General features: G+C 51.4%; 9 protein-coding genes across 9 annotated transcripts; 2 read left to right on the forward strand and 7 right to left on the reverse strand.

Moving 5' to 3' along the window:
• Positions 1-328: 328 nt before the first annotated feature.
• Positions 329-934, reverse strand: A1O3_02368 (uncharacterized protein; the record flags this gene model as incomplete). Its single annotated transcript, XM_007732509.1, has 2 exons — positions 329-501; positions 763-934. The coding sequence occupies 2 exons, from the start codon at positions 932-934 to the stop codon at positions 329-331; spliced, it is 345 nt and encodes a 114-aa protein (XP_007730699.1).
• A 5,136-nt stretch (positions 935-6,070) lies between these two features.
• Positions 6,071-7,117, forward strand: A1O3_02369 (uncharacterized protein; the record flags this gene model as incomplete). The annotated part of the gene is made up of 3 exons (XM_007732510.1): positions 6,071-6,348; positions 6,454-6,734; positions 6,789-7,117. The coding sequence occupies 3 exons, from the start codon at positions 6,071-6,073 to the stop codon at positions 7,115-7,117; spliced, it is 888 nt and encodes a 295-aa protein (XP_007730700.1).
• Positions 7,118-7,290: 173 nt separating this feature from the next.
• A1O3_02370 (uncharacterized protein) lies at positions 7,291-7,869 on the reverse strand (the record flags this gene model as incomplete). The annotated part of the gene is made up of 1 exon (XM_007732511.1): positions 7,291-7,869. One exon carries the CDS (start codon positions 7,867-7,869, stop codon positions 7,291-7,293), a length of 579 nt encoding a protein of 192 aa, XP_007730701.1.
• Positions 7,870-8,605: 736 nt separating this feature from the next.
• On the reverse strand, positions 8,606-10,671 carry A1O3_02371 (uncharacterized protein; the record flags this gene model as incomplete). Its single annotated transcript, XM_007732512.1, has 3 exons — positions 8,606-9,163; positions 9,269-10,173; positions 10,230-10,671. The coding sequence occupies 3 exons, from the start codon at positions 10,669-10,671 to the stop codon at positions 8,606-8,608; spliced, it is 1,905 nt and encodes a 634-aa protein (XP_007730702.1).
• Positions 10,672-13,235: 2,564 nt separating this feature from the next.
• Positions 13,236-13,539, reverse strand: A1O3_02372 (long-chain acyl-CoA synthetase; the record flags this gene model as incomplete). The annotated part of the gene is made up of 2 exons (XM_007732513.1): positions 13,236-13,473; positions 13,526-13,539. 2 exons carry the CDS (start codon positions 13,537-13,539, stop codon positions 13,236-13,238), a joined length of 252 nt encoding a protein of 83 aa, XP_007730703.1.
• Positions 13,540-13,987: 448 nt separating this feature from the next.
• A1O3_02373 (aldehyde dehydrogenase (NAD+)) lies at positions 13,988-15,814 on the reverse strand (the record flags this gene model as incomplete). Its single annotated transcript, XM_007732514.1, has 7 exons — positions 13,988-14,280; positions 14,350-14,569; positions 14,643-14,732; positions 14,785-14,817; positions 14,876-14,936; positions 14,992-15,437; positions 15,485-15,814. 7 exons carry the CDS (start codon positions 15,812-15,814, stop codon positions 13,988-13,990), a joined length of 1,473 nt encoding a protein of 490 aa, XP_007730704.1.
• A 573-nt stretch (positions 15,815-16,387) lies between these two features.
• On the forward strand, positions 16,388-17,640 carry A1O3_02374 (uncharacterized protein; the record flags this gene model as incomplete). The annotated part of the gene is made up of 7 exons (XM_007732515.1): positions 16,388-16,608; positions 16,686-16,775; positions 16,852-16,952; positions 17,010-17,063; positions 17,132-17,200; positions 17,257-17,432; positions 17,497-17,640. 7 exons carry the CDS (start codon positions 16,388-16,390, stop codon positions 17,638-17,640), a joined length of 855 nt encoding a protein of 284 aa, XP_007730705.1.
• A 685-nt stretch (positions 17,641-18,325) lies between these two features.
• Positions 18,326-21,037, reverse strand: A1O3_02375 (uncharacterized protein; the record flags this gene model as incomplete). Its single annotated transcript, XM_007732516.1, has 5 exons — positions 18,326-18,592; positions 18,649-18,786; positions 18,976-19,502; positions 19,554-20,058; positions 20,120-21,037. 5 exons carry the CDS (start codon positions 21,035-21,037, stop codon positions 18,326-18,328), a joined length of 2,355 nt encoding a protein of 784 aa, XP_007730706.1.
• Positions 21,038-21,939: 902 nt separating this feature from the next.
• A1O3_02376 (uncharacterized protein) lies at positions 21,940-24,388 on the reverse strand (the record flags this gene model as incomplete). The annotated part of the gene is made up of 7 exons (XM_007732517.1): positions 21,940-22,632; positions 22,689-22,845; positions 22,913-23,130; positions 23,182-23,254; positions 23,319-24,081; positions 24,162-24,321; positions 24,377-24,388. 7 exons carry the CDS (start codon positions 24,386-24,388, stop codon positions 21,940-21,942), a joined length of 2,076 nt encoding a protein of 691 aa, XP_007730707.1.
• Positions 24,389-24,422: the final 34 nt, after the last annotated feature.

A 24,422-nucleotide genomic window follows, 5' to 3' on the forward strand; every position in this document is an offset into this window, starting at 1 on the left:
GGAGGTTGGCTGATAGTAAGCACAGCCACAAAGTGACTTGTGGCTTGTGCTTGTGGCTTGTGGCTAGATATTGTGGCTTTGGTTCCCAGTGGCGCAGCTCATGCTGAGAGGCGCTCCAGACTGGCCTGTTGTTACTCATGTCCACTCTACAGTGTAGCCAGGTTGGTGCCAGGGTTCTAAACCGGCAGTTCTACGTTCATCGAGCTGGCGAGTTGACCGGACCGGATCAGACAATGCGCATCCCGGTGTCCTGACACATTGATCTCATCTCCAACCAGATTCCGCTCTGTCCCTGGTTTTCTCGGCTTCCTCGAACTCTTTTCTGCTTTCACTGATCACTTGCAAGTAGTTTCTCCACAGCAGCGACCTTATCCTCCATGGTCTGTGCCTTGTCTGTCCGACTTCCAATGCGGATATCCGTCTGAATCCGTACAATGCCCTTTTCGTGTAGGAGTGTATGAGCCTGCCCAATGACACGGGTAACATCTGCCCAGGATCCTTCTGTTGAAGAACAACGATGAAAATCAGCTCAGCAAAGTGACGGAGAAATCTGCATACAATGCTGATAGGTGTAGAGGATCTGGGTGCAGAACTAGGGCATTTTGAAGGACCCGGACTTGCTCTCAGTTGAACATGGTTGAATTGCTCCCGATGTGAGATCTGCATGATCTACCATACAGAGCGAGTCGGGACCGCATCGTCCAAAGCAGACAAATAGTGAATGGGGAGAGGGGACAAAAGTGGCCATGGCCTCTAACTCACCAACCGTGGTGCCCGCCGAATGCATACTGTATTTCAGTCCGCTCGTCTTCATCAGTCGTTGAACATCTGCTATTTGAGCCGACACGGAAGCGGTCGGAGTGCCGATCGGAATGAGACAAAAGTCTGCCGTGCACTTTGACGGAGTCTTAATACCTTCGAGGTCGGAAGCCATCGCGCTAGCAGGAGGGGATTGCGGGTGATACTCGCGGAAAAGTGAGGATGACAGGGCGAGGTTGAGTACTCCGTATTCTCGATGTCGGTGAAATGGCGGCCTAAACCTGCTGCGGCGAGCCGACCCCGATCGGGCAGTCCAGCCGCGGCGATCCCTCGCCGCTTTGACGGAGCCTATATCTTAGACCTACGCCCGCCTTACCGGGCTGATTAAAGTTATTTCCTCTCGTTATTCTATTACTATTACACGACGCGGTATTAATAAGACCGTTCTCCCTTTCTCCTATATCTCCTTCCCCTAGGGCCCCGCTCGGCCGCCTAATAGTAAAAATCTCGTAAGTACGCTGTTACGCCGATCTAGGTAGACTAAGACCTTCCTAACGCTGATAATTAGAACCGATTCCTATTACTGGCTAGCCCGTACTTATCCTTAATTCCTGAGTACTAGCGTCTAGAACGAGTCGGTAGGGACCGTTCGAGCGCACTTCTTAGCACTTCCTAACGAGAGACGGAAGCGCGTATAAATTTTAAGAGTAAACGAGGTATATGTCACAAATCGTTCCGCGAGGTCACGAGTTCGATTAGGGTTACTAATAAGTAGAAGGTAGGATAAACTTTATCCTAATAGGCTTAAGGGTAAGTTAGAATAATAGCTGTTAATAATAACGTATTACCTAGCTTATAAATGAAGTTTATTACGAGAAGAACTATAGAACTATAGAAGATAGACGACTATATAGATATATGAAACTCGTAGTACTCTACTGCTCTAAGTGCTCTATATAGAGTACCGGATTAACTAGAGTAGTTATCACGGTGGCATAGAGCAACGAGCAAACGTGTCATGCTATTATAACATGAATACTAAGACGAGAGAGAGTAAGAAGGAGAGTTGCGAGAAGCGCAACGAGCATAAGGCTCTCTCTCGAGGTCACGTGTGCAACAGGCTATGCCAAGCCTGTTGCCAAGCTTCCATGGTCACGTGGCCCACCAAGTCAAATGTCTTGTGTGGTGGCCTAACCGTGATAGTAGTTACGTGATCACGACTATCTCTTATGGAGTCCTCGTGGTCTCGTGCCCTCGACTAACTTTCCCTTTTCTCTATTAGTTAGATATTATACGCCGAGTGTCATACATGAATCCTAACAAGCTGTTAATAGATAACATCTACGTCGAGATAGCGAGAGAATTTTATACGTAACTCTAGGGGAGACTAGGCGGAGGAGAAGCCGATCGACGGGTGGTAGAGGCCGCCTATAAGGCGACACTATAGGTTCGGACGAGATAGAAGGGATACCTATTACGGTGGGTACCCTACGTGTATATCGTCGTATAAGTTAAGGTGGTATGATAAGAGGACTAGTTTTCTAGTGAGGCTGCAAGAGGGCTTAGAATTGATTGTTCCCGCTATGACAGCCAACAGCTAAAGCTCTCGGCGTTGTTGCTGTCTGTCTGTCATGCACGGTAATGTATCACGTGCGCGAAATCGATACTCTATACAGAATAACACTGATTGTCGGTGAAATGGCCATCGAAAACGGCTATTGTAGGCGCCGCTTTTGGCCTCCGTCGCACCTTGGCAGCTTAAGCATAGTGACATCTGCTCAGAGCTTACGTACAAATGTGCTTCCCTTAGGCCGTGCCGCTTTTAAGACGACCTACTCGCGACTTACCCTTCTCTTAAGTCGGACCACCTCGTAACGCACAACCTACGTAATATACAACTATTCCTCGTATACCTACTACCTCTTTATACTTAATATACATATTATACTATATCGTTTATATACTACTCTATATAGAGACTCTCGAAGATAGTCCTTAAGAGTACCTTAGACGCCGCCTATATCTTCTTAACTCTATCTGGACGATCCTACTTCTTCTAATATCGCGTAACTCGCTCCTAAGCCTTCTTAATATCTATAATAGAAGTAAATATCTTATTTAAGTCTATTCGAACCTTTATACGCTTTATAATACTCTTCTCTTATAGACTAATAAATAACTATTATAATTAGAGCGATTACTTAATAGTCTTCTATAGAAGTATATTAATCGTCTTCGCTATCTTATTAAGTAATAGACGAGACTCTTTATTAAGTAGTATATCTTAATAAATATTAAATATCTATAATTAAAGATATTATCTACTTATAAATATACTTTTAATAATACTTATTATCGCGAAAGCATACGATAGAGTCTCCCATCGGAGGCTCCTCCACGACCTAAGGAAGAGAAGGGTGCCGGAACTCCTCATTAAGTGGGTGGAAAGCTTCCTGGGAAACAGGGAGACTTCCATCAGACTGGGAGACTATGTCTCCCTATCAAAAGGAGTCCAGGTAGGGATACCGCAAGGTTCCCCAATCTCACCAATCCTCTACCTCTTCTACAACGCGGACCTCGTCGAGGGTTGCGCGGTAACGAGACTCCATTCTAGCACGACGGCCTTTGTCGACGACAATAACGTGCTGGTCTACGGAAAATCAGCAGCGGCCAACTGTGGGCGACTGCAACAAGTGCACGCCATCTGTGAAGCCTGGGCGGAGAAGCATGGATCCAGCTTCAATCCTAGCAAGTACCAGATGATTCACATGGCGAGAGCACGAGGGGCCGACCTAGAGGGAAACCTCGAGATTCAAGATATCACGGTCGAGCCAAAGGAAACAATTAAGGTGCTCGGGGTACACCTCGACAAGAAGCTGTCAGGCAAAGCACACCAAAAGAGGGTACTGGGAAAGGTCCCAAGCCTTCTGGCGGCGTTGAGATCACTCCAGGGCTCGACCTGGGGAGCCACGCTGAACGCAAGCAAGAGAGTCTACCAAGGAATGGTCCATGCGGGACTCACCTATAGCTCTCTGATGTGGTATAAACCGACCGCCCTTGGAGGTGCCACTAAGACGATCGCTGGCAAATTCGAAGCAGCTCAGGGCAAGTTCCTCCGCGCCGTGGCCGGCGCGTATAAGGCCACGTCGACGGAGGCGCTCGAGGCAGAGACAGGGGTCCAACCATTGGACCTCTTCCTAGATAAGCTGACTCTGAACGCCGCGGCGCGATGCACAATATCGGAAGCGTATAAAGGTATTAAACGTCGCGTGGCGGCAATTCTCAGGGGGAGAGGAATAAGAGGAAGGACCCCAGAGTACATCGGTCCGATCCAAGAGATGTCCCTCTGGACGTCAGCAATCACGCCTATGGTCTCAGCGGAAGCGGAAGGCCAGGAGGGTGAAGACGAGCAGAACAGCGCCCTTAAGCGAGCAAAAACAGCAATCCAAACCGACTGCCGTCGAAGGTGGCAGGAGAGGTGGAAGCGAAGCAAAAAGGGGGCACACAGCAGGATTATCCAGCCATACCTTGACCCCAAAGTGAAAAAGATCCATAGGTCACTCAAGAGACACCAGTCCTCGCTCGCAATTCAACTAAGGACCGGCAAGGTGGGCTTCAGGGCTTTCCTCTTCAACAGGAAGGTCCCCGACATCAAAACGCCGTGGTGCTTAGCCTGCACCGGCAAAAAGCTAGAGACCGTTCAACACGTGCTCCTACACTGCCCGACCTGGGTAGAGTTGAGGGAAGAATGCCTCGAAAGCAGTTTAAAGGAAGGCATCCACCCTTCCCTCAAAACGCTCTTGAGTACAGAAAGAGGTTGTCGGGCGGCAACCAGGATGGTACAGAGAACCGGACTGCTCAGGCAGTACGATCTCTGTAACATCGAGGAGAATTGGCAGGAGCCAGCGGAGCCTGAACCCGAAAGCGACAATGAGGAGAGACTTCGTGGTTGAGGGAGAGGGTGAGAGGGCTAGGAGGTGTCTAGTCGTGGCTAGCTGAAGCCATCTGAACCCAGGCAGCTGGCGATAGTGGTGAAGATGGTCAACTTTGATAGACTGAGTCTATAGAAGCTGGTTGGCTAGGGTCCTAGTTAATCAGGAAGAGGAGGAATCGTAAGGGATTTCCAGTGGAAGCTGGCGTCTACGTGGGACCTTAAATGTGACCCGAAGGACGTTAAACGAGACTAAATAAATAAATAAATAAATAAGATAAGAGCTATTACGTCTCGCGAGCCTATTAATAAGTATTTTCTTCTCTTAATCGACGCGTTAAGATATAGCGACTAATGTTAAAGACAATAGCGACGGCGTTAAAAAAGAGGTATTCGCCGCGTTCGTACGCGTAAATCGCGTTCTATAGAGTTTACTCGAATATAATAGGTATATTAAGATAGTTATAGAATAATATATACTATAGTTAGTTAAGAACGAGTTACTTAAAGTTATAGTTACGCGTGTTGGTAGGTATAATGAACGGTTGTGTATTACGTAGGTTGTGCGTTACGAGGTGGTCCGACTTACCTCTTCTTACCCTTCGACTCACCCTTTAATCACTCGCGCCTTCGTAGTCTTATTTCTGCTGTAGTCCCATACGCCTCTTCCCAAGTCTGGACCCGATGTTGGTGAGCATTCTTGGGTCCCTGTGATCGACTCTTAGTATTTGGTTCGCTCCCAAGCTATTCCGTTACTTGACTTAGCCCAATCCGTCCAAGGCTTTCCTCGGGTAACTTTCGCTTGCTGTGCTTACAACTTTGTCGTGACTATGCCGCAGGCTAGCTAGGTACGTAATAGCGAAGTTGGTTGAGGGTAGGGTACAGTGTCAACTGCCATTCTTGAGTATACCAGGATGAGTTGGTATTCTCGCAGACCCGCGGGGCAGTAAGTATATACCCTCCTGGAATGGGTGTAAAGCTACTGTGAGACTGTCGCATAGAGCACTCGATGTGAGGTCAACTACAAAGACCTTAGGGTGAACTTGCCGCTATGCCAGCATTGCTCAGGACGTCGAGGACATGCAGCGGATTTGGCAGACGTATCCGATCTCGGAATAGCTTCTATAGGGTAATGAATATGGGATGAATCTATCTAAGGAGGCCACGGTAGTATTAGAACTGCTCCTACACCCCGCATCTCCGGTAAAAGAACTTGAATGCCAAGTGGGTATCCGGAAGCCGGCCCGTTGAGTACAAGGTGAAGATTCCTTATAGTACGGATAGATGCTACTGCTCCTCTCCGCATCTCTCAACGTGAGACATGGAACGGTTACTGGCTGTGAGCTCCTTTCTATCTTAACGATTGACCAACCTCGCAGCATGGCTCCTCAAACATCAATACCCCCCGCAGCGAATGTGCTAGGGACTATCGGCACCATCTGCTGGTGCGTCCAGCTGTTGCCACAGCTCTACCGCAGTTATCGCACCAAATCCACTGAGGGAGTGCCGCCAGCCATGATGTTTCTATGGTCTGCCAGTGGTGTGCCGTTCGGAGCCTATGCCATTTCTCAAAAATTCAACATTCCTCTTCAGATACAGCCACAGTGCTTCTGCCTCTTTTGCCTCATGAGTTGGGGTCAATGCAAATATTACTCAAGGTACGACGACTGTTTTTTATTGATCGCTATATATCGTTCTTGGATTATGGAGAATGGTATTATTATCTCACTAAGATGTAAACTAACATCATCGACGGAGTATAGTGGTTGGAAGAAAGTCAAAATCTTCTTCACTTGCGTAGCTATACTACTTGTCGACGCCGGTCTTCAAGGTGTTCTTATCTTCGGCCTGCGTAAGGGCTACAATGACAAGCACCTGGAGTGGCCGTTAACTCTTGTTGGGGCCGTGGCATTCATTCTTCTCATCTCCGGCTACATGCCTATCCCGTTTGAGTTGATCAGGCGGCGAGGAAGGGTGGTTGGGATAGATTTCATCTTCTTGATCATAGATTGGTTTGGTGCATTCTTCTCGTTATTATCCCTAGGTTCTTTCAAACACTACTTCGGATCTTATTGATACAAAGCTAATATTATCTTAGTCGCACAAAACACATTTGATCCCCTCTTCGGGACTCTATACGCTCTGTGCGCATGTATCGAGATGTCCATGTTCGTGTCACACGGAATATGGCTTCTGCGCACCCGCCATCTACGCAGAATGTGCACGGAGCTGGGAGTGGACTTTGACGCATACCCTCCAGCTGTAGAGTGGCAAAACAGCGGCATCAAAGTGCCCTGCAAGCAGTATCCGTCGTCGACAGTTCACTGCACAACGGATACTGAAGCGTCAGCAGACACCGCCGCTGTCAAACAGGAGTCGGGGGCTGGTCATTCCGCCGCAGCTACTCTGACGGCATCAGAGGTTTGACGGCCCGTGCTGTTCCCATGCCATGGAATTCATGTATACTAGTAACGAAACCGAATCAAAATCAGGGGGCAGATACAGTGTTGACAGTGTTAAAAACCTGCATGTCTTCAGTTCTGTACCAAGCTGTTCCAGAGCTTCCAGTCACGTTGGCCGTGCAGCCCAACTTTGTTGTCTTATGCTTGTTTTCTTCGCTCCGCCCTTCGACCGCGTCTGATGGTGTAAAATAAGCTTCCTTCGTAGCATCCTTGAAGATCAGCCTTTGATATCTGTCCATGCTCTTGGATCAGTAGCCATGTCGTGAGGAACTCCATAAAACTATAGAGCCAGCCTCCCGGGTCGTTACGGTTGCAGTTGGCTCTCCACATTTGGAAGAGCTCAACCGTGGTCAAACGTCCTTTGCGGGCCGTATCGAACCGGTCAAACATGGCGTCGAACTTGCCCTGGTCGAAACGACCGCTGTCGTCAAACACCCCAGTGTGACTGCTGTGAATCGTCCGGTCGACGTTCCGCACGCAGATTCGGAAGCGTGGATCTCGTTTGGCGTGGTGAGGGTGGCCTGGCTGTGTAGCATACGAGAACAGGAGGGGGATCAAAAGGCTGACGAGGCAGTATGGGATTGAAAACCCAAGGTCGCGGAAGCCACGCCAAATGTCGGACGCATGGATGAATCCGTCGCCATCACCGTCCCAGAACATAACATGCCTCTCCAGGTCGGTGGGCTTGCGGCCGTGGATCTCGCGTTGATTGTCCATTCTTGATAGTAGGTAGATTGGTGCGGGCGAAGGCAGAGTAACTTGAAGTTCTGGTACGACACCACTTCATTGACCACTTATCTCCAGATTCTTTTTCGCCAAATATAGTACATTTTGTACGGTATTGCATGGCTCAGCTACCAGCATGTCATTTCCGAGGACTTCCACCGGCGGGCTGCGTGGTTCTTGGCCGGGCCGTGGGTTTAGTCTCGTGTCCGGCGGACCTGGGTTGCTCTCACGAGTTGAACGATGCATGAGTCACATAAGTTCATCCCTTCTTCGATGTTGATTCGACCTTGTGTTATCCCGGGCCGGAGCCCGTGGCCTTGAACGACGGCCTCGATAGAGCAGGCAGCGAGAAAATACTGCCTATAGGGATAAAACCCGTTCACGTTCATTGACTTTAGATCAAATAAAAACAAAGCTATTTTTATGACCAACTTCTCTTATTCACAAGCAGCCCAACAGTATTTATCTTGACACCTATCAGGGGGCTTGGGAGTAGTAAATTTGGCACCAATTTTCAACGCACACATTGGCCACACAGGATCTCGTCACCAAATCTGGACATAAAACTTTGGTACATTCAATTCGTGCTGTCTGCATGAACTTCGAGCCAGCTTGCACGAAACCACGCATGCCACTTTTTGTTGCGCAGCTCTCCAGCTCAGGTCTCCGGGTATGTGATACATGGATGGCAGATGCAGCATAGCACTATTGGCTTACACTGCTAGATTCAGTGCAGCTGGTGTGCAGTCCACCGCAAGGCTGGTGTTTTTGCAGCGTTGAACGGATTAGACGAATCTCGGCCGTCAGCAAGAAAACTCTCCCAAGGGTCGAGCTCAAGGTGGGTTGTCAGGTCCAATTCAAGGTCTTGCTGGATTTGTACCACGCCATCGAAATCGGAATCTTTCAGTACGATGCAGCCATAGTCGTAGGAAGGGCCTTCACCAGCAATCTGTACGATCTGATCTTCTGTTGTCGGACGGACGTCGCTCGATGACAGTTTGGGGGGTCCTGAAACACCCTCGCCGTCCAAAATATTTGGCATTCCATTGTCCTCGCAGGATAAAAAAGGATTTGGGGAATGAACTTGATCTGTTGGAGCTCTGTCATTGACCGCCGGAAACTTGAACCGGGCCGGGTCACGGGCCGGGTCAGAGAGCCAGCCGTAGTCAAGGAGGTTCTCCATCGACTGCAAGCTGGGATCGCTGCAGAGGCCCGTAGACCGTGTCGCGGCAACGAGTGCTCCTGCAACCACAGGATCTGGGCTGAAGTTCTCTAGTGCAATGGCCTAACAAATTGATCAGTCAGTACAACGTTGATCTCGGGCAACAAGACGAAGGAGTCGACCTCACTACCAGAGAGAGGTAAGGTTGACGGGAAAAGGGAGTCCTACCATTTTTGGATAATGTCCCCAAAGGCGTCGCCCGTGCTCTAAAAACTCCATTGCGTATTGACAGAGCTGCTTCGCTGCACTAGATGTCGCATTGTCGTCGTGGTGGGAGAAGAGTCTGCAAACGACCCCCCCAACTACCATGGCGTAACCATAGAATGAGCTTATGGTCATCCCAAGCTCCTGGATGGTTCGAACTGTGACTATCAATCGTTCAGCGTGCTCGAAAGAGCGACGCAGAACTTCCCGGACAAAGCTCAGCGGTGCCTGAGCCTTGCACGACTCTAGTCGCTTTCGAAACAGATAAGGATGATGCAGGATGCATTGGTTCATGTGGTAGAGCATCGTCGAGAAGACAAAATGCCCTGCTTTCTGGTGATCGATTAAGCCGTCGGTGCCGATGTAGTGGGCATTGATCGCATCAGAAAATGAAACGTCGGTAATTTTGGAATGCCCCTCAAAGCTCAACAGTAAGCTGTAAATAGCTGCAAAGTCACTTCGAGAGTCCCATGGAGGATAACGCTCGTTGGATCCTTGCTGCTGGAGCGTTTGCCGCTCCACCCGTCCTAATGCAGATGCCATCAGGATTGTGTGCACAAACGGATCCATGCTGCCCATCTCATGAATCAGATCCATTTCTTCCAGAAGGCGTAAACTAGGCACTGTATCACTCGTGTCAGGGCTGTCTGAAGGTAACAGAGTCGAGCAATCGCTATCCACAATCGTAGGAGGCCTGTAAACGCCACATGAGGCCAGTCGATCGAGCAAGTAAACAGACCAGAACGTTAATCGTCTCTCGTCTTGTTCCTCTAATGACAGGGTTTCTCGCGGTTCGGAACTCAGTTGCAGGCTCTGGGCAAACCTGACAGCGAGACCAATCTTTACCCAGCCCAGGTGATGGCGTCCAGCTTGGAAAGATCTGGTCAGTGGGACAAGTGGACTGAATGATCTGGAAACAAAATACCTGTAAAGTCTACCACCGCCAACATGTTGGTGGCTTGAACCATATGAATGTCCACTAGATCGTGGTCATCGTCGAAAGCCTTGTCGAAAATCTGATTCCAGGTTGTTCGGCCATATACCGTGGTAGCCTCCAGCTGTTGCGATTCAAAGAATGCTTCATGAGAAAATCGTGCGGCTAGAGCAACCATAGCCATAAGAAGATACTCCGGAAGTTCCTTCTTCTCGAATCTACGATAGAACGACGCTTGACGGAAGTACACGTACGGCTGATTTTGGCAGTATCGAAAAAAGGTGTCCAAGAGGGATTGAAGGACTGGTTCATGTGGTAATTGAGAGAATTTGCTCCTTGAAGTTTGTTTCAATGTTAGCAAGTCTTCATTTAAGTCGACGATACCTAGCGTCGTTGACATACCGCAAGGCGTAGGATGTTGAATCGGGGCCATCCCCCGAGTTTTCGGAGCAGGTGGAGTCTGTTGCTGACGAAGACTTCCTCTTCGTGCGATTGCTGAGGTCGTTCATGAGGCTCAGTCTTGCTTCTAATAGAGCCACCCTTGTGGTGAGGTCAACCTCCTTGGGCCCTTGGGTCAGCGAACAAGAAAACAAAAACGCACTGCCAACCTCCGACAGAACGGGAAGATCGTACAGTCATGCTGATGTGGCTCCTTGGAAGAGCATGATGGCAGACAAATGGGCCGTCACCATAGTTGCATTCTTGCTTCAGCCGGGAACAAAAACTGCAGGACGGCCGTTGTCCGTCGCACTTGGACTTTTTGCGGCTGGAGGTCAGCGTGAGTAAGCAGGACCAGAGTAAAGCAACCACAGAAGTAAAAGTATGCGTACCGACAGTTCTGGCAGGCCTGGCGGGCCCTCTTGGCTTCTCTTTGCTCAGTCATTGCGATAATCAAGTCCAGGGTCCGCAACGCTGTGAGGAACAACGATCTCAACTAGGGCATGTTTTGAGCATTTTACTTTTTCGAGGATCTAAAGTTATGATCGGAAGAGCATATCAATACTAGTACCTGGTCAGAAGGATTGTTGGGGGACACGGGTTTGCCGTCTGCCCCCTTGGTATTGCGGAGTTCGACCCTCTAAACTGGGGGGCAGGGAGGGGCCACGCTGCCGGGGAAAGTGAGTTCCAACCTACCTACTGTGTACTTGTCCACTCGCCCGATTGAACACCTGCACTGACCGACAGCTTCTGTAGCACTCTACGATATCATGCCTCAGATTCTGGGTTCCAAGCCTTCAAACATGCCCCAAAACGCGTTTTATGCTCTCACTCCTAGAGCAAGGTGGAATGAACACTCAGTGTCACACAAACAAGAAGACCCAGATTCGCGAGAAGATCGGATCGATTGCCTTCTTACTTGAACACACCTCCAACAACAACAATTCTTGGCAGTTAATGACGTGCATTTCTTTTGCAAAGTTGGCGAAGTCCGATGACCACGCCCAGTTGAATGGGGTTCTTTTGACATGGCGTGATACAGGACTAGGCGTAGGAGCAAGACTTCTATGCCTACCACAGTACGGAGTACTTGAGGACCAGAAGAATGGGCCCGGGTCATGCCGACCCCACAGCACCGGGGCTGATGCGGAGAACCGCAGGGAACGCAGCAGGCTGGTTCTGGCAGTATCATGATTCAGGTAGAGCAACCGGGCAGGCCTGTGCGACTCCGAGTCCTTGTCCACTATTCCCATTTTAGGAGGGCCAAGGATAGGATTTATCCATAGGAGTCGACAGAAGGATGTCAAGCTTGTAACCGCTTGGGCTTCATACAGGATAGATAGCGAACAATTCACTATCGATTATAGATTTGGTGGGAAGCTCTAGTTGCATTTATTGTCTTCGGGACTAGCTGGATACTCCTGGATTGTATGCATTGGGTCGGCTATCTTGATGACAACTTCATTAGATCTTGTCACTCAGTTCAGCGGCAAAAGGTCCTATCGAGTTCAGATCACTTGGTCGATTGTCAGTGATGGAATTTCTTCAGACCTGCCAGAAGGCTCTTCATTTATGATTCAAGATCTTCTTTGTTGGCTGAACCTCTTGTTGTCGTTCTTATTTCGCATCTATAATTCGCGGTATCGACCTTCATTGTCCGCAAAAGGGATTATATCACCGCAATTTAGCACACGTTGAACGTCCCTGAAAATGTAATTCCCATCATCATCACAGCTTCGCCTATGCTGTGTCCGGTCCAACTATCAAGTTCCCCATGTCTCTCAAGATGTGCTTCTCGTGTTTCCTGCTGCCAGTCTTGGGAAAATCTGACCCGATTCCAGGGTTGCTCAGCCAAAGGACATGACGTGGCGACTTCAAAGTTGTCCTGACCCAACGTCTGATGGTCTCTGCGTTCCCTCCTCCTGCCCCAGAAAACAGCCAACAACCTCGCCATAATCCACGTCCTTGATGCCCACAACACTCGCCTCGCCGATAGTTGAATGCTCGATTAATCGATCTTCGATCTCCTCAGGAAGGATGTTTTCTCCACCTGAAAGAGTGCCATATGTCAGCATTTCCCATGAACCCGGAGACCAAGGAGCCTACCTCTGACAATGATATCCTTGATTCTTCCAGTCACGGTACAGTGTCCCTACTCCTCACGGACACACTCGTCGCTGGTATGCATCGGTCGTCGACCACGGTCGTCGACCCTCATGACTTCGGCAGTCTTCAGCTCATTTCTTCAATAACCTTTTTGCAACGCATTACTACCCACTGGTACACAAATCGCCGCGTTTACCCAGTGGAACAATGCTGCCACTCCCATCGACGACCTTAGCCTGTGTATGAGGCAGTGTCGTTCCCACCGTGTGAGTTTTTGGTGTCCTGGAATCGGTCTTGTTTGTCATGAATATGATTGGGCTAGTTTCGGTCAGTCATGCCGTATGCGATGTACATGTACTTGATGCCGAAAGTGTTTTCTACATCTCCCATGACCTTCGAAGGTACCAGTGAGCCTGCGGCCAGCCCAACCTTGAGTGAGGTTATTGCGCGGGGCTATCTCTTCTGAGCTTCGATCACAGCGATAAACATGGTCGGAACTCCATAGAGAGACGTGCAGTCTTCCTGCACAATGGCGTCGAGCACCCGATCCGCATCGAATTGCTTGGAAAGACAATCGTGCTTCCGTGCACGAAGTTCGAAACAGTGAAACAGAGGAGGTGGACAACAAACAACGTCGTTGGATGTAAGGCCCATGCGAGATCCAACAAATCTGCCGTTGTTGAGAAGGTTTCTTCGTGACTTGGTTAGATACGTCCTTTGGTGGTCGAAATTGAACAACTTACGTGTGGGTGGGCATGGCGGCATTGGGAGAACCGGTGAGTTCGTTATCTCACCGGCGGTAGCACGCCGAACGTTGGGCGGGCTGACGAGCCGGATCACTCCGGGATCTCCTCCGGCCAAGGATGACGAGGTACGACTTACAGACTCCCTCGGCGCAGGGACAGAGCATGACGATTGGATGGAGTGAAATGAACCACAAGAGCCGTCCTGACCTCTCAATGTGGAAGTGACCATCTGAATCTGGTGCGCATTGCTGAAACTATGAGTGTACAATCGTTTCCCCTGGCCGCTTCAAAGACCAATTGAACAACGAGCCACTTCGAACAGATACACAAGCGTGAAGCACGGTACTTGAGCAATATGAGAATGCCTTGAGTGGTAAATGGCTTGCGATCGGTCGCCACTCTCTGAAGGATCGTGAGAAGTCATCATCACCTATCAGATTCACAGCGCCAACCCACAAGCTAAGCCGGAACCTTCTTGAGATAGAGAGTTTGAGAGTTGCAGAAGGATTTCAAGCCGTCCACACCCCATTCAGTGCCAATGCCACTCTCCTTGTGCCCGCCGAATGGAAATCGCGGGTCGAGCTCGAAATGAGTGTTGACCCAGACGTTCCCGGCATGCAGTTTCCGCGCAATTCTGTTGGCGCGCTCAACGTCATTGGACCAGACCGAAGCACCCAAGCCCATCTGCGTATCGTTTGCCAACCGAATAGCCTCTTCGTCGTCCTTGAAGGTGAGGAATGGAACAATCGGCCCTGTTTGACAGACACTCTCTTAGCAAAAGATGGAACGATATGATTTCTTCAAAAGTCGAAAGGACGCACCGAATGGCTCGTCTTTGACGATCCTCGAATCCAACTGTGGACGGTCGATGATGGTGGGAGTGATGAAGTACCCTTTGCCCTCGGGACCCTTGCCACTGCCACCCACAGCGACCTTCCACTTTTCGGTCTGAATGTCTGCGAACAAGGTCTTGACTTTCTCGAATTGCATCTGGTTCTGGATGGGACCCAGGTAGACGTCTGGCTCGGTACCTGGGCCAACCTGTAATGTCGGTATCAGCGAGTCATTCAGCCGGCGGCAAGATAGCGAAGGGCGCCAACGAAGATATCTGTACCTTGAGGGTTTTCGTCGCTTCCACCATCGCCTCGAGGAACTTATCGGCAATGGATTCTTGGACAAAAATGCGTTTCAGAGCCAGACAGATCTGAAGAGTCATCATCAGTCGATTTGAGCGAACTTATTTAGCCTCGTCTTACCTGGCCCGAGTTTAGAAATGCCAACCCAGCAACCTGTTGATGAAATTAGTTGGTTCGTTCTTGGCTCCCGGAGGTTCTTCTAATTTCTCACCTTGGCAGCAACAGCAGCAATGTCGACATCGTCAGTGACAATCGCCGGATCATTGCCACCACTATTTTCCCCATGGTTAATCGACTGCAGTTGTGTCGGAGCTTTATCATACTCACAGTTCTAGAGTCACTCGTTTCAATGTCTTACTGGCCGACTCCATCACCTTCTTGCCGGTGAACGTCGAGCCCGTAAAGCTGATCTTGGCGGGGATTGGATGCTCCGTGAGGATGGGACCCAGGCTGTCGTCTCCCGACAAGACCTGCACCACTCCGGGAGGGAAGAAGGGCTGCGCGAGTTCGACGAGTTTCAAGTCTCCGGCGGGAGTGAAAGGCGACGGCTTGACGACGATGGGGCAGCCCGCCATCACCGACGGTGCGATCTTGCCCGCGGCGAGGAGGATCGGGTAGTTCCAGGGGACGATGCCCACGGTCACACCGAGTGGCGTGAATCTGACGATGATCTCTTTGTCGTCTTCGACCACTCTCTCCTCGGGCAGCTCGAGTTTGGCGATGGTCCGCATCCAATGAATAGCGAGGTCGACCTCGAGTCGGGCGAAGACCAACTAGATCCGTAAGAGACGAGTCCAGTGGAGGAGACCCAAACACTCACCGGCTTGCCTTGCTCTTGGGTCAAGATCTGCGAGAAATTCTCCTTCTCGACTTCCAGCGCGTCGGCGTACGCGAGCATGGCATTCTGTCGCTCCGAGTAGGGAACTTCGGACCACTTTTCAGAGGCCGCCTTGGCCGCGTTCAAGGTCCGTTCGACATCGTCCAACGTCGCCACCGGTACCTCTGGGCCCGGCTCTCCTGTGGCCGGGTTGATGCTGTGTCGTGTGTTGGTGGTGGTCTCGAGTTCTCCGTTGACGACGTTCTTGAAGTAGCTCCAGTTGAGAAGACCGGCGGTGTTTTTGTGACCGTTGACGCCATTTGAAACTGTCATCTTGATTTTGTTTGATAAAGGTAGTTCGGTCTCGGTGACTAGTACAAGTCGCAGCGTCGTCGCTGTACTGACGTTTTGGTCTTATGGTTCGCCTAGCCATACGAAAAAATTCCATGAGAGACCCCGGGCTCGGAGTTGTTGTTCGCACCACAAAGACAAACACGGGCCGTGAGCGGTAGCGAGAGAGACAGCCCGGTTCGTCTCCCCGCAGTGTGGACGCCCGGGGGAAGGCCGCGCCGGGGGACGGAATTCCGTCCCCTGGTTCACGACATGGCTCTACCCCGGATGAAGAGATTGCCTGCCATGTACGTGCACACTCCGTCAGTAGACGAAGCACGTCTCCCTTTTTGGGTGTCTCAAGGTCATTGTGAGCTTGGGAATTGCTAATTGACACTTGGCCATGAAAGAGAACGGCCCGTCCATGGCTAACCTCTCTGGTTGTCACCGACCAAAATATAGCATCAGTAAGGGAATGTCGCACTTCTAACAAGTAGACGTACCTGGTCAGACTGGGTCTTCAAAGAACTTGGATCTTAGTGCAATTTCAACTACTCAGTGTCTGAATGAGAAATCATGCGCGACGAGCACGATTACGAGATGGACCACATCGAGAAGGGTCATCATCCGCAACAGCACGAGATCAACCAGCAGGACGGGGGCGACGGGCTTCAGCACCTGGATCGCCTGCACACCACCATCACACTGTCGCCTGAGCAGTTTGAAAAGCTCTATCTTGCGCCTATTGGCCGGCATCAGCCGAGTCTGGCGAAAAAGTTCGGGAACCCAACGCCACTGTTAGTCATTCCCGTTCATCTGTAAATCATACAACGCACCCAGGCTTTTAATTTCTAACGGGACAAACCTTGAACAGAGCCATCGCAAGCTTTGTGCTGACCACAACTCCCATCTCTTGCGCGTTGATGGGCTGGAGAGGTGCCGGTGGAAATGGAGTGGCGGTCGAGTATGTCCTGTCTGATATCTATGTTCTCGCTCCGACTGGGCCACCAGGAGGCATCAAACTGACATCGGGTTATCAGCGGCGCCATGGTATTCCTCGGCGGCACATTGCTATTGGTTTCTGGCCTGCTCGAATTCGTCCTGGGCAATACCTTTCCCTTCGTTGTCTTTTGTTCATTCGGTAAGACAAGAGGTTCTTGTACAAGTAGCTCGGTGCTGACTCGCCCTCTTTTACCAGGTGGGTTCTGGCTTGCTTTTGGATGCACGCTTCAAGCTTCATTCGGTGCAGCCGGTAAGGAACTGTTTGACATCGTTGCTCACTTACACGCCGACAACAGACTGACCCAACGAATTGTATAGCTCCTTACTCGGCAAGTGGAACCAGCACCGCGGAAGGTCTTGCTTCGGCGGGTTTCATGAGTACTTTTGGTTGGTTCAGATCATCCAAAGAGGACGAGGCCCGTCACTGACTACGTTGATCCAAGGTTTCCTCCTGCTTGCAATGGACTTGTTGGTCGTGGTCTACGCCATCTGCGCCACAAGGACCAATGCGGTATTTTTCACCATCTTCCTTTCTTTGGTCGCCGTCTTCTCGTTATTGACGGCGTCGTTCTGGAGGCTGGCATTGGGTGATACCCTGGCGGGCATGAGGTTGTACAAGGTAAGAGCGAAATGCCCCATGATTTCCTTTGATACTTCCATCACTGAGTCTGACAACTCTGTAGGGGGGGGGTGGGAGTCTCTTTGTGACTAGCATGCTGGGATGGTACTTGCTTACGGTCCAACTCTTTGAAGCAGTTGGAATCCCTGTCAACTTACCTGTCGGGGATCTAAGCGGTCTTTGGGCTCCAAAGAAAGAATCCGCATAGGTCACGGCGACGAAATGCACACATTGGCACACGTTGAACCGGCAAGTGAGGAGGGCGAGAAATGGGCGCTCCACTCATGGATGTGTCCAGAACGGAAATCCCGGCGTGGACGTCGATGGATCAAAAAGTTTTCTGCCAATTGACTTCGAATAGATCTTGATCAGTCAAGTGCTACTATAGTCTTACAAGCCAGAAGGGGGATGGCGCGAGTCAGAGTGAGGTTGGAATGCGAGGACAAAAAGCTCGGCGCAAAACGGGCCGTTTCTCCTGGACAGGAACACTCTCTCGCCGAGAAGTCTTGGACCTCGGTGAGACTGTGTAGCTACAGCATTCGTGTATACACCGCACAGAGCAAATTTCTCTTTGCATAAGAGTGGCAGGGAGCATCATTATTCAATCACGTCTGACACCCATATGTATTCTCTATTTTTCGCAATGTTCTTAACCATAACAATTGGTGTTGCCAATGACCTTGAGAATAGCACAATGTTACGTCCTCCCAACGCGTCACTATTTCACCTTGACCTCATCGTCCCGAAGTCGGCTCCTCAGTCGAAGTGATTGCATTGTGATCATGACCGACGAAGTCGACATGAGACCTGCCCCGAGTGAGCTTTGAAACTCGGAAAGAGCAAATGTTAGCCGCGCTCACCAGATCATTGTCGGGCGTTGGCAATGTAATTACTTACGGAGTTAAGGTGAATCCCAGCGGCGTCACAAGGCCTGTGGCGAGGCTCAGAGCCATCAGGTTGTAGCAGATTGCCCAAGTCACATTGAAACGAATCTGTCGCATGGTCTGTTTGACGATGTCGAAGAGCAAGGGCAGGCAACCGATGTCGGAATTGAGAATCATGACCGATCCCCCAACAGTCGCAGCGGTCGAGTTGCAGGTCATGATGATTCCCACGTCGGCAGCAGCCAAGCTTGGGGCGTCATTCAATCCGTCGCCAATCTGCACAGACATGATCAGCAAGTTCCCATCTCAACGTCGTTGGAAATTCCCCTTACCATGGCAACTTTGGTACCGGATTTTTGCAGCGACTCGATGCACCGGAGCTTGTCCGACGGGCTAGCTCGGGAGGCCAGTATAGGCACTCCCAAGGTAAGGGCAACTCTGGAAGCCTCGGCACTCGTGTCTCCGGTCAACTAGAAATAGAGAAGTCAAGGGTTAGTTTTGAGACAATCATGGTAGACAGTTATAACTTGCCATGTAGCTTCGAAGCCCCCGATTCATCAGAGTCTGCAGAGTCTCTCTCGCTCGAGGCCTGATTTGATCCTGTACAATAGTTCAGTCGGAGGGTTTGGAGGACACAGAATGTTGCGCAGAGGACACACCTGCAAACGCAATGTTGCCGCACAGATTCCGTCAACACCGATTTGAACAGCAATGCCCGACCTTCCTTCGCCGCTCGACGGTCCTTTCAAGCCGAAGCCTAGGGCAACACCATCCTTTTCCAGGAAAGCTTGACCGCTGATACAAACATGGTGCCACGAGGATGACCCTTGGCCGGTATCAATGGCAATTCTACCTGCCACTCCTTGGCCGGGGACCGAGGCAATGTCAGACAACTTCGTTTGAGTACTGTGATTGAGCCATGTAGGGCCGAGTTCTTGGATGCCCTTCTTGAACAGGGCCAAGCCGACCGGATGTCCTTTCGCCTCGTGTTCTTCGAGAGCGCAGACAAGAATCCACAATTTGGCCTCCCTGCCTTTCCAAGCTGGGTGTAGCTCGACGCTTTCGACTTCAAAGGTGCCTTTCGTCAGTGTACCTGTCTTGTCAAAGACAATCTGCTCGACTCGTTCCAGCTCCTGGAGGGTCGAAGCACCTTTGGTCAGGAGCATTCCTTTGGAATGTGCAGCATCTATATACAGTCAGATGTGCTGTGGCTTGATGTCTGGATGGATCAACTTACCAACTGCGGCGATGACTGCTGATGGCACCGCAAGGCCAAGTGCGCATGGACATGCGCTGACCAGGATTGTCATGGCACGCTCGATGAATCGTGACATGGCGGTATAGAATTCGATCAAGTCCAGATCGGGCCCGTAGTATAGCTGCAATGTGGGCGACAGAACTGCCAGTACTACTACGCCCATGGAGAAATAGCGTGTGACCACGCCAATGGTGTCCTGACCCTTGAACTTGTTGGCGCCAGCCTGGGAGACGCTTTGCACGAGCTGGGCGTAGAATGATTCTTGCCGCTCCCTGTGCACGACACAGATAAGGACACCATTGAGATTCCTAGTTCCCGCCAGCAGGTAATCACCCGAGGATTTGGTCACAGGCAAGGCCTCGCCAGTGACGAGTGACTGGTTGACGCTCGAGGTGCCCTCGACCACGTAGCAGTCACAAGGAACAACGGAAAAGGGGGTGAGAGAGATGGTGTCTCCGTGACGTAGAAAAGTGCTTGGTACTTTCTACCATTGGAGCTGGTCAGCTGCATTTTACATTCCGACCACGAAAATGGGCAGTACTCACCTTCCCCCTAGGATGCATTTGCACATAGTCCGGGTCCGAAAGCGCTCCGTACAACTTGACCAGATGTTTGGACGCCTGTCTCCTCGACAAGATATCGAGGTATCTTCCGGCGACCACGACCAGGGTCAGCCCGGAGGTGGTCAGGGCATATGACGTTGACGCCAGGGGCCCCGTAATCAACATGTCCAGGAAAGTGAAGCCGAGACCGAGGAGTGTCGAGAAAGAAATGAGCGAATTCATGTTCAAGCTTCCCTTTCTCAGCAGCCGCCAACAGTCCGTGTGCATCCATCGCGCATGCTGATACTGGCCCATGACGGCGACAATGGCCGAGGCGACCCGCAGGGTCCCCGTCAAGAGTGCTGCGGCGGAGCTTTGAGAATGCCCCAGGCTCCCATTGATGCCACTGGCAGAGACAAGCATCTGCAGAACGATGCCGTATCGGCCCAAGCCCGAAAACGACCTTCGCAAAAGTGCGATGTCCTCTTTCAATTGCAAGAGTTCCAGCACCTCGCCGTGTGTCCGAGGGCCTGGCCGCCCTTCATAGCCAGCCTCGCCGACGGCGGTGACCAGGCGAGCTGCGTCAAGGGGCTCCCCATTCTTGCCGATTACCACAGCCTCGTGCGTCTGGAGCGAGGTGCGCGCCTCCTGGACCTCTTCCAACCCCTCGAGGGCTTGGTTGACGGTCTGCACGCATGCTGAACAGGTCAGCCCGTCGATGGACAGAATGGCACACGTCTGGTTCGGTCTGGTGTTATCGGGCTTCGATCCGCCGTTTTGATCAGTGGCCTGTGAACCATCATGGAGGGAGCCCGTAGGGTCGAGCTCATCATTGTACTGGATGGTTTGGTCAAGATCCAGAAACTGACACGTCTTGACCAACTGGCCCACGCAAAAGGCGGCTATGTAACAACAAGCCATGACTGAGAAAGCATACCACACGCAGCCGAGGACTTGGGTTTCTCCATGTCGAACGCTTTGGGGCCTCTTACCATCTCGCAGACTCTGATCCCACAGCGCAGGGCTCACAGCTTTCCTACTCTCAATGCGATTAGTGAGGGGAAAGGGGACCCGGCTCATCACGGCCCGAGGGTTCTCATTACCATCCAAAGAAAAGCGCTATGTTGGTCAAGTGTAAATCGGGGCCCCTCGCGGCACGGGAAAGCGGATCGAATGTTATTGGGCACGCCCCCGAGCATGGGCGGACGGGTGAGCAGAGTCGAGGGGCAGCCTTGAACCCGGACCGCAGATGATCTATCTCGGATGCCCCCAGGGGACTTACAGAACGTTGAAGGTCTCGCTCGGCTTTGGCCTCAGCTCGCGAGCTTCACAGTTCATTCTCAGCCTTACCACTTGTTGGAACTATACATCATTGTGAGTGACTGTGAATGAGTTATCAGACTCCATCTCCGGACACCAGCCTGGCAGTGGCATTAGCCCACGTCAGCACTGCTCGTGGTAATCATGCTCCCATTTCTGGGCTGGTTGCGAATGATTGTCTTGCTCTGGTGTTGTCACGTCCATCACATATTTATCTGAGGAGCATCTACGGTAAAATGTGACTATTGTCTCTTTCAAACACGTTTGACTCCTGAGGGTGGAACACATACAGTTTGCCCTGCATGAAGCCCGTTACCTGCCAAACAGCAGATGAATGATATTCCTGTCATGAACGCACCGAGAAGCAACAGCTGAATTTCATATGCATGTATTGTGTCAAATACTATATACTGCCTGCAACGTTTTCCTATGGTCCAAAGGCCTGGCTGGGGCTTCATTCCATTTGTTCCCAATGTCCACTCAAACTCTTTCGCACTCACAGTCTAAGCCTGAGGCTTGAGGGTGATCGGAGTCCGACCACTGACGGTAAGCTTGGCCGAGGCCTTGCCTGCAGCGTCGGCCACCAACGAACCACCTGTGCTCAGAGAATACGATGCGCCGGGGGCGAGTCGGCCGAACCCGAGCGTGAACGTCCCGGCGTCGCGGCCATTGTAAAGGACCAGGTCGAGGTCCTTGCCGGTGTGGCTATAGGCCTTGGCCACCAGCACGTCGGGGAACGGCACCTCCTCGAGCAGCGGGCCGTTCAAGACCTTGGGTGCAGGACCGTGCAGGGTCGCGTTGGCCAGATCGCGGCATTGGAGAAGCCGAGCCATCAGAGCAATGACCTGGGTCGTCGCCGAGAGGCCCTTGTTTCTCAGGGATCCCGACTTGGTCGTCTCCACGGGGAAGTACTTGGTGTCCAGCTGGTCCAAGGCCTCCTTGCGGACTTTCCGGTCGCCGAATTCGGCGGCCGTCGCGGCGATGAATGCGCGCAGCGGACCCTCACTAGCCTTGTAGTTGCCCGGGTCCATTTTGTCCGCGCCCTTGAGAGCCTTGACCGTCAATTCGCCGTTGTGGTCGTAGGTGAGGAACTCCTTCCGAATCATGGCCCAGTTGCGGTGCGCCAGGTGCGGGAGGTAGGCGGTGAGTAGCATGGCATTGATACAGTCGGTCAATGTACCACAGAGGCCCGGAAGCTAGTGGTGGTCAGGTCAGCTTGTACCATCGGGCTCGGAATATTCTTCCGACTTACCGTCAAGCCTGTAAATTCGCTGCGAATTGGTAGGATCCGGCCATCCGTTTCGGTGAACTCTTCCTCGAGAGACTTTTCGAATCGATTTCTCAATTTGTCAGCCAGATTGCGTCCCAGCACCCGGTCGGAGATGACAAGTCCGGCCATTCCTGTCAAGCTACAAATGGAATATAGGTCAGTCCAGTTCATACCATGGAGGGGGCAGCAAAGCAACATCGACTCACTTGCAGAGGGAATAGGTCCAGTTGGGCTCGCACGGATAGAGACAGTATGGGTTCTCAGTCATGTTCTCGTTGAGAGCATCGGCCAGGCCTTCAAAGTTGGTCTTGTAATGCTTTCCATCGTCAATCACAAATTCGAGTGCGTTCTTGTCCATGTATCGTCGATCTCCCGACGCTTGCGAGTACAATCCAATGGCGCAGCTCAAATAACCCGTTACCATCTAGTCCAGCGATTAGCAAGCGTATCTCCTCTCAACGAGAATCCAACGTACAATATTATCCTTCTTGATCGGGTCCCAGTCACTCAACGTAAATCTGCCGAAGATGGACTCCCATTTCCAATATCTGTAATTATGGTCAACTCTCCAATCGCTGGTGTGGATCATCATGATGAGCTGGGATCACTTACGACATGATTCGCTTCTGCAAGCTCTTTTCAATGCAGTTTTGCGAGGCTTTGGACAGATAACCGTGGAAGCTTGGGGCGTAGTGGCATTGATACAGGCTCAGAACATCAACCACTCCATAGAGCTGGTATCGGATGGCACCTGTCTGGAATTGATCGATGACATCGTGGAAACTGAAGTCGCTCTTTGGGCTGAGACCACGCTCGAGCATATACTGGACATGGCGAAGGGTTTCCAAATCGAGCTCCCGGCTTCCTGGAGCAGGAGCGGGATCCGCGTTGACGCGTTGCTCATGGACGGCGTCGACGAGGTACTTGTTGCGTTCCTGGGCCAAGGTGTACCCGGCAGCATTCAGCTGGCGGGCGTTGTGCATCAGCCAGACAATGCCACCGAAGCAGAAAATGGCCCAGATGGTGCCGGCCTTGTCAAAGAGCTTGTCCCCCGCCATTGCACCGGCGGCTACCGCCGAGCCCAGCCACAGCGCAATGGGAAAGAAGATGCCGCCCATGGCGAACCACGCAAAGACCGTGACAGGAAACAGGACCAGAGACAACAGGAACGCGCCCAAGGCGGGAACTGTGCCGACGCCGACGAAGCCTGCTCCAGGGAAGAGAAGACCTAGAGCGGCAGCTCTGTAGGCAGTGGACGAGAGGTTGTTGAACGACCAGAGACCGGTCAAGGCCAGAGCGATGTACTGGTATAGAGTCCGGCGTTGGTGGTACTTCTTGATCAATCCCCTACCGGCGTTGGCCGGGATCAAGACATCTGATCATTCGCGATAGCTGGTTAGCAATCTGGGCACTGGACAGTTGGAGGTCAAGCACAGCTCAACAGGCGTCACGTACCTTGGATTTTCCATGGTCCCCATTCAAAGTCGCCGGCTCCTGCGATCTGAGGCTGTCTTTGAGCCGGGACATTATCTTTGGTGGTAGCGACCTCGAATGGAGGAAAATCATCGCCGCCAACCAATGGAAAAGGCTGAGATGCCGTTTGCACCTTGGTCGCCTGGGTGTATATCGATCAGTCACACATTGAGCCTGCGTTGGGCAGCAAAACTTACAGTTGTCAACATTTTGAAAATAGATATTCCTTGTCCAGTTTGTGGA

Source organism: Capronia epimyces, assembly GCF_000585565.1.
Source record: "Capronia epimyces CBS 606.96 chromosome Unknown aczIQ-supercont1.2, whole genome shotgun sequence".
NCBI lineage: Eukaryota > Fungi > Ascomycota > Eurotiomycetes > Chaetothyriales > Herpotrichiellaceae > Capronia > Capronia epimyces.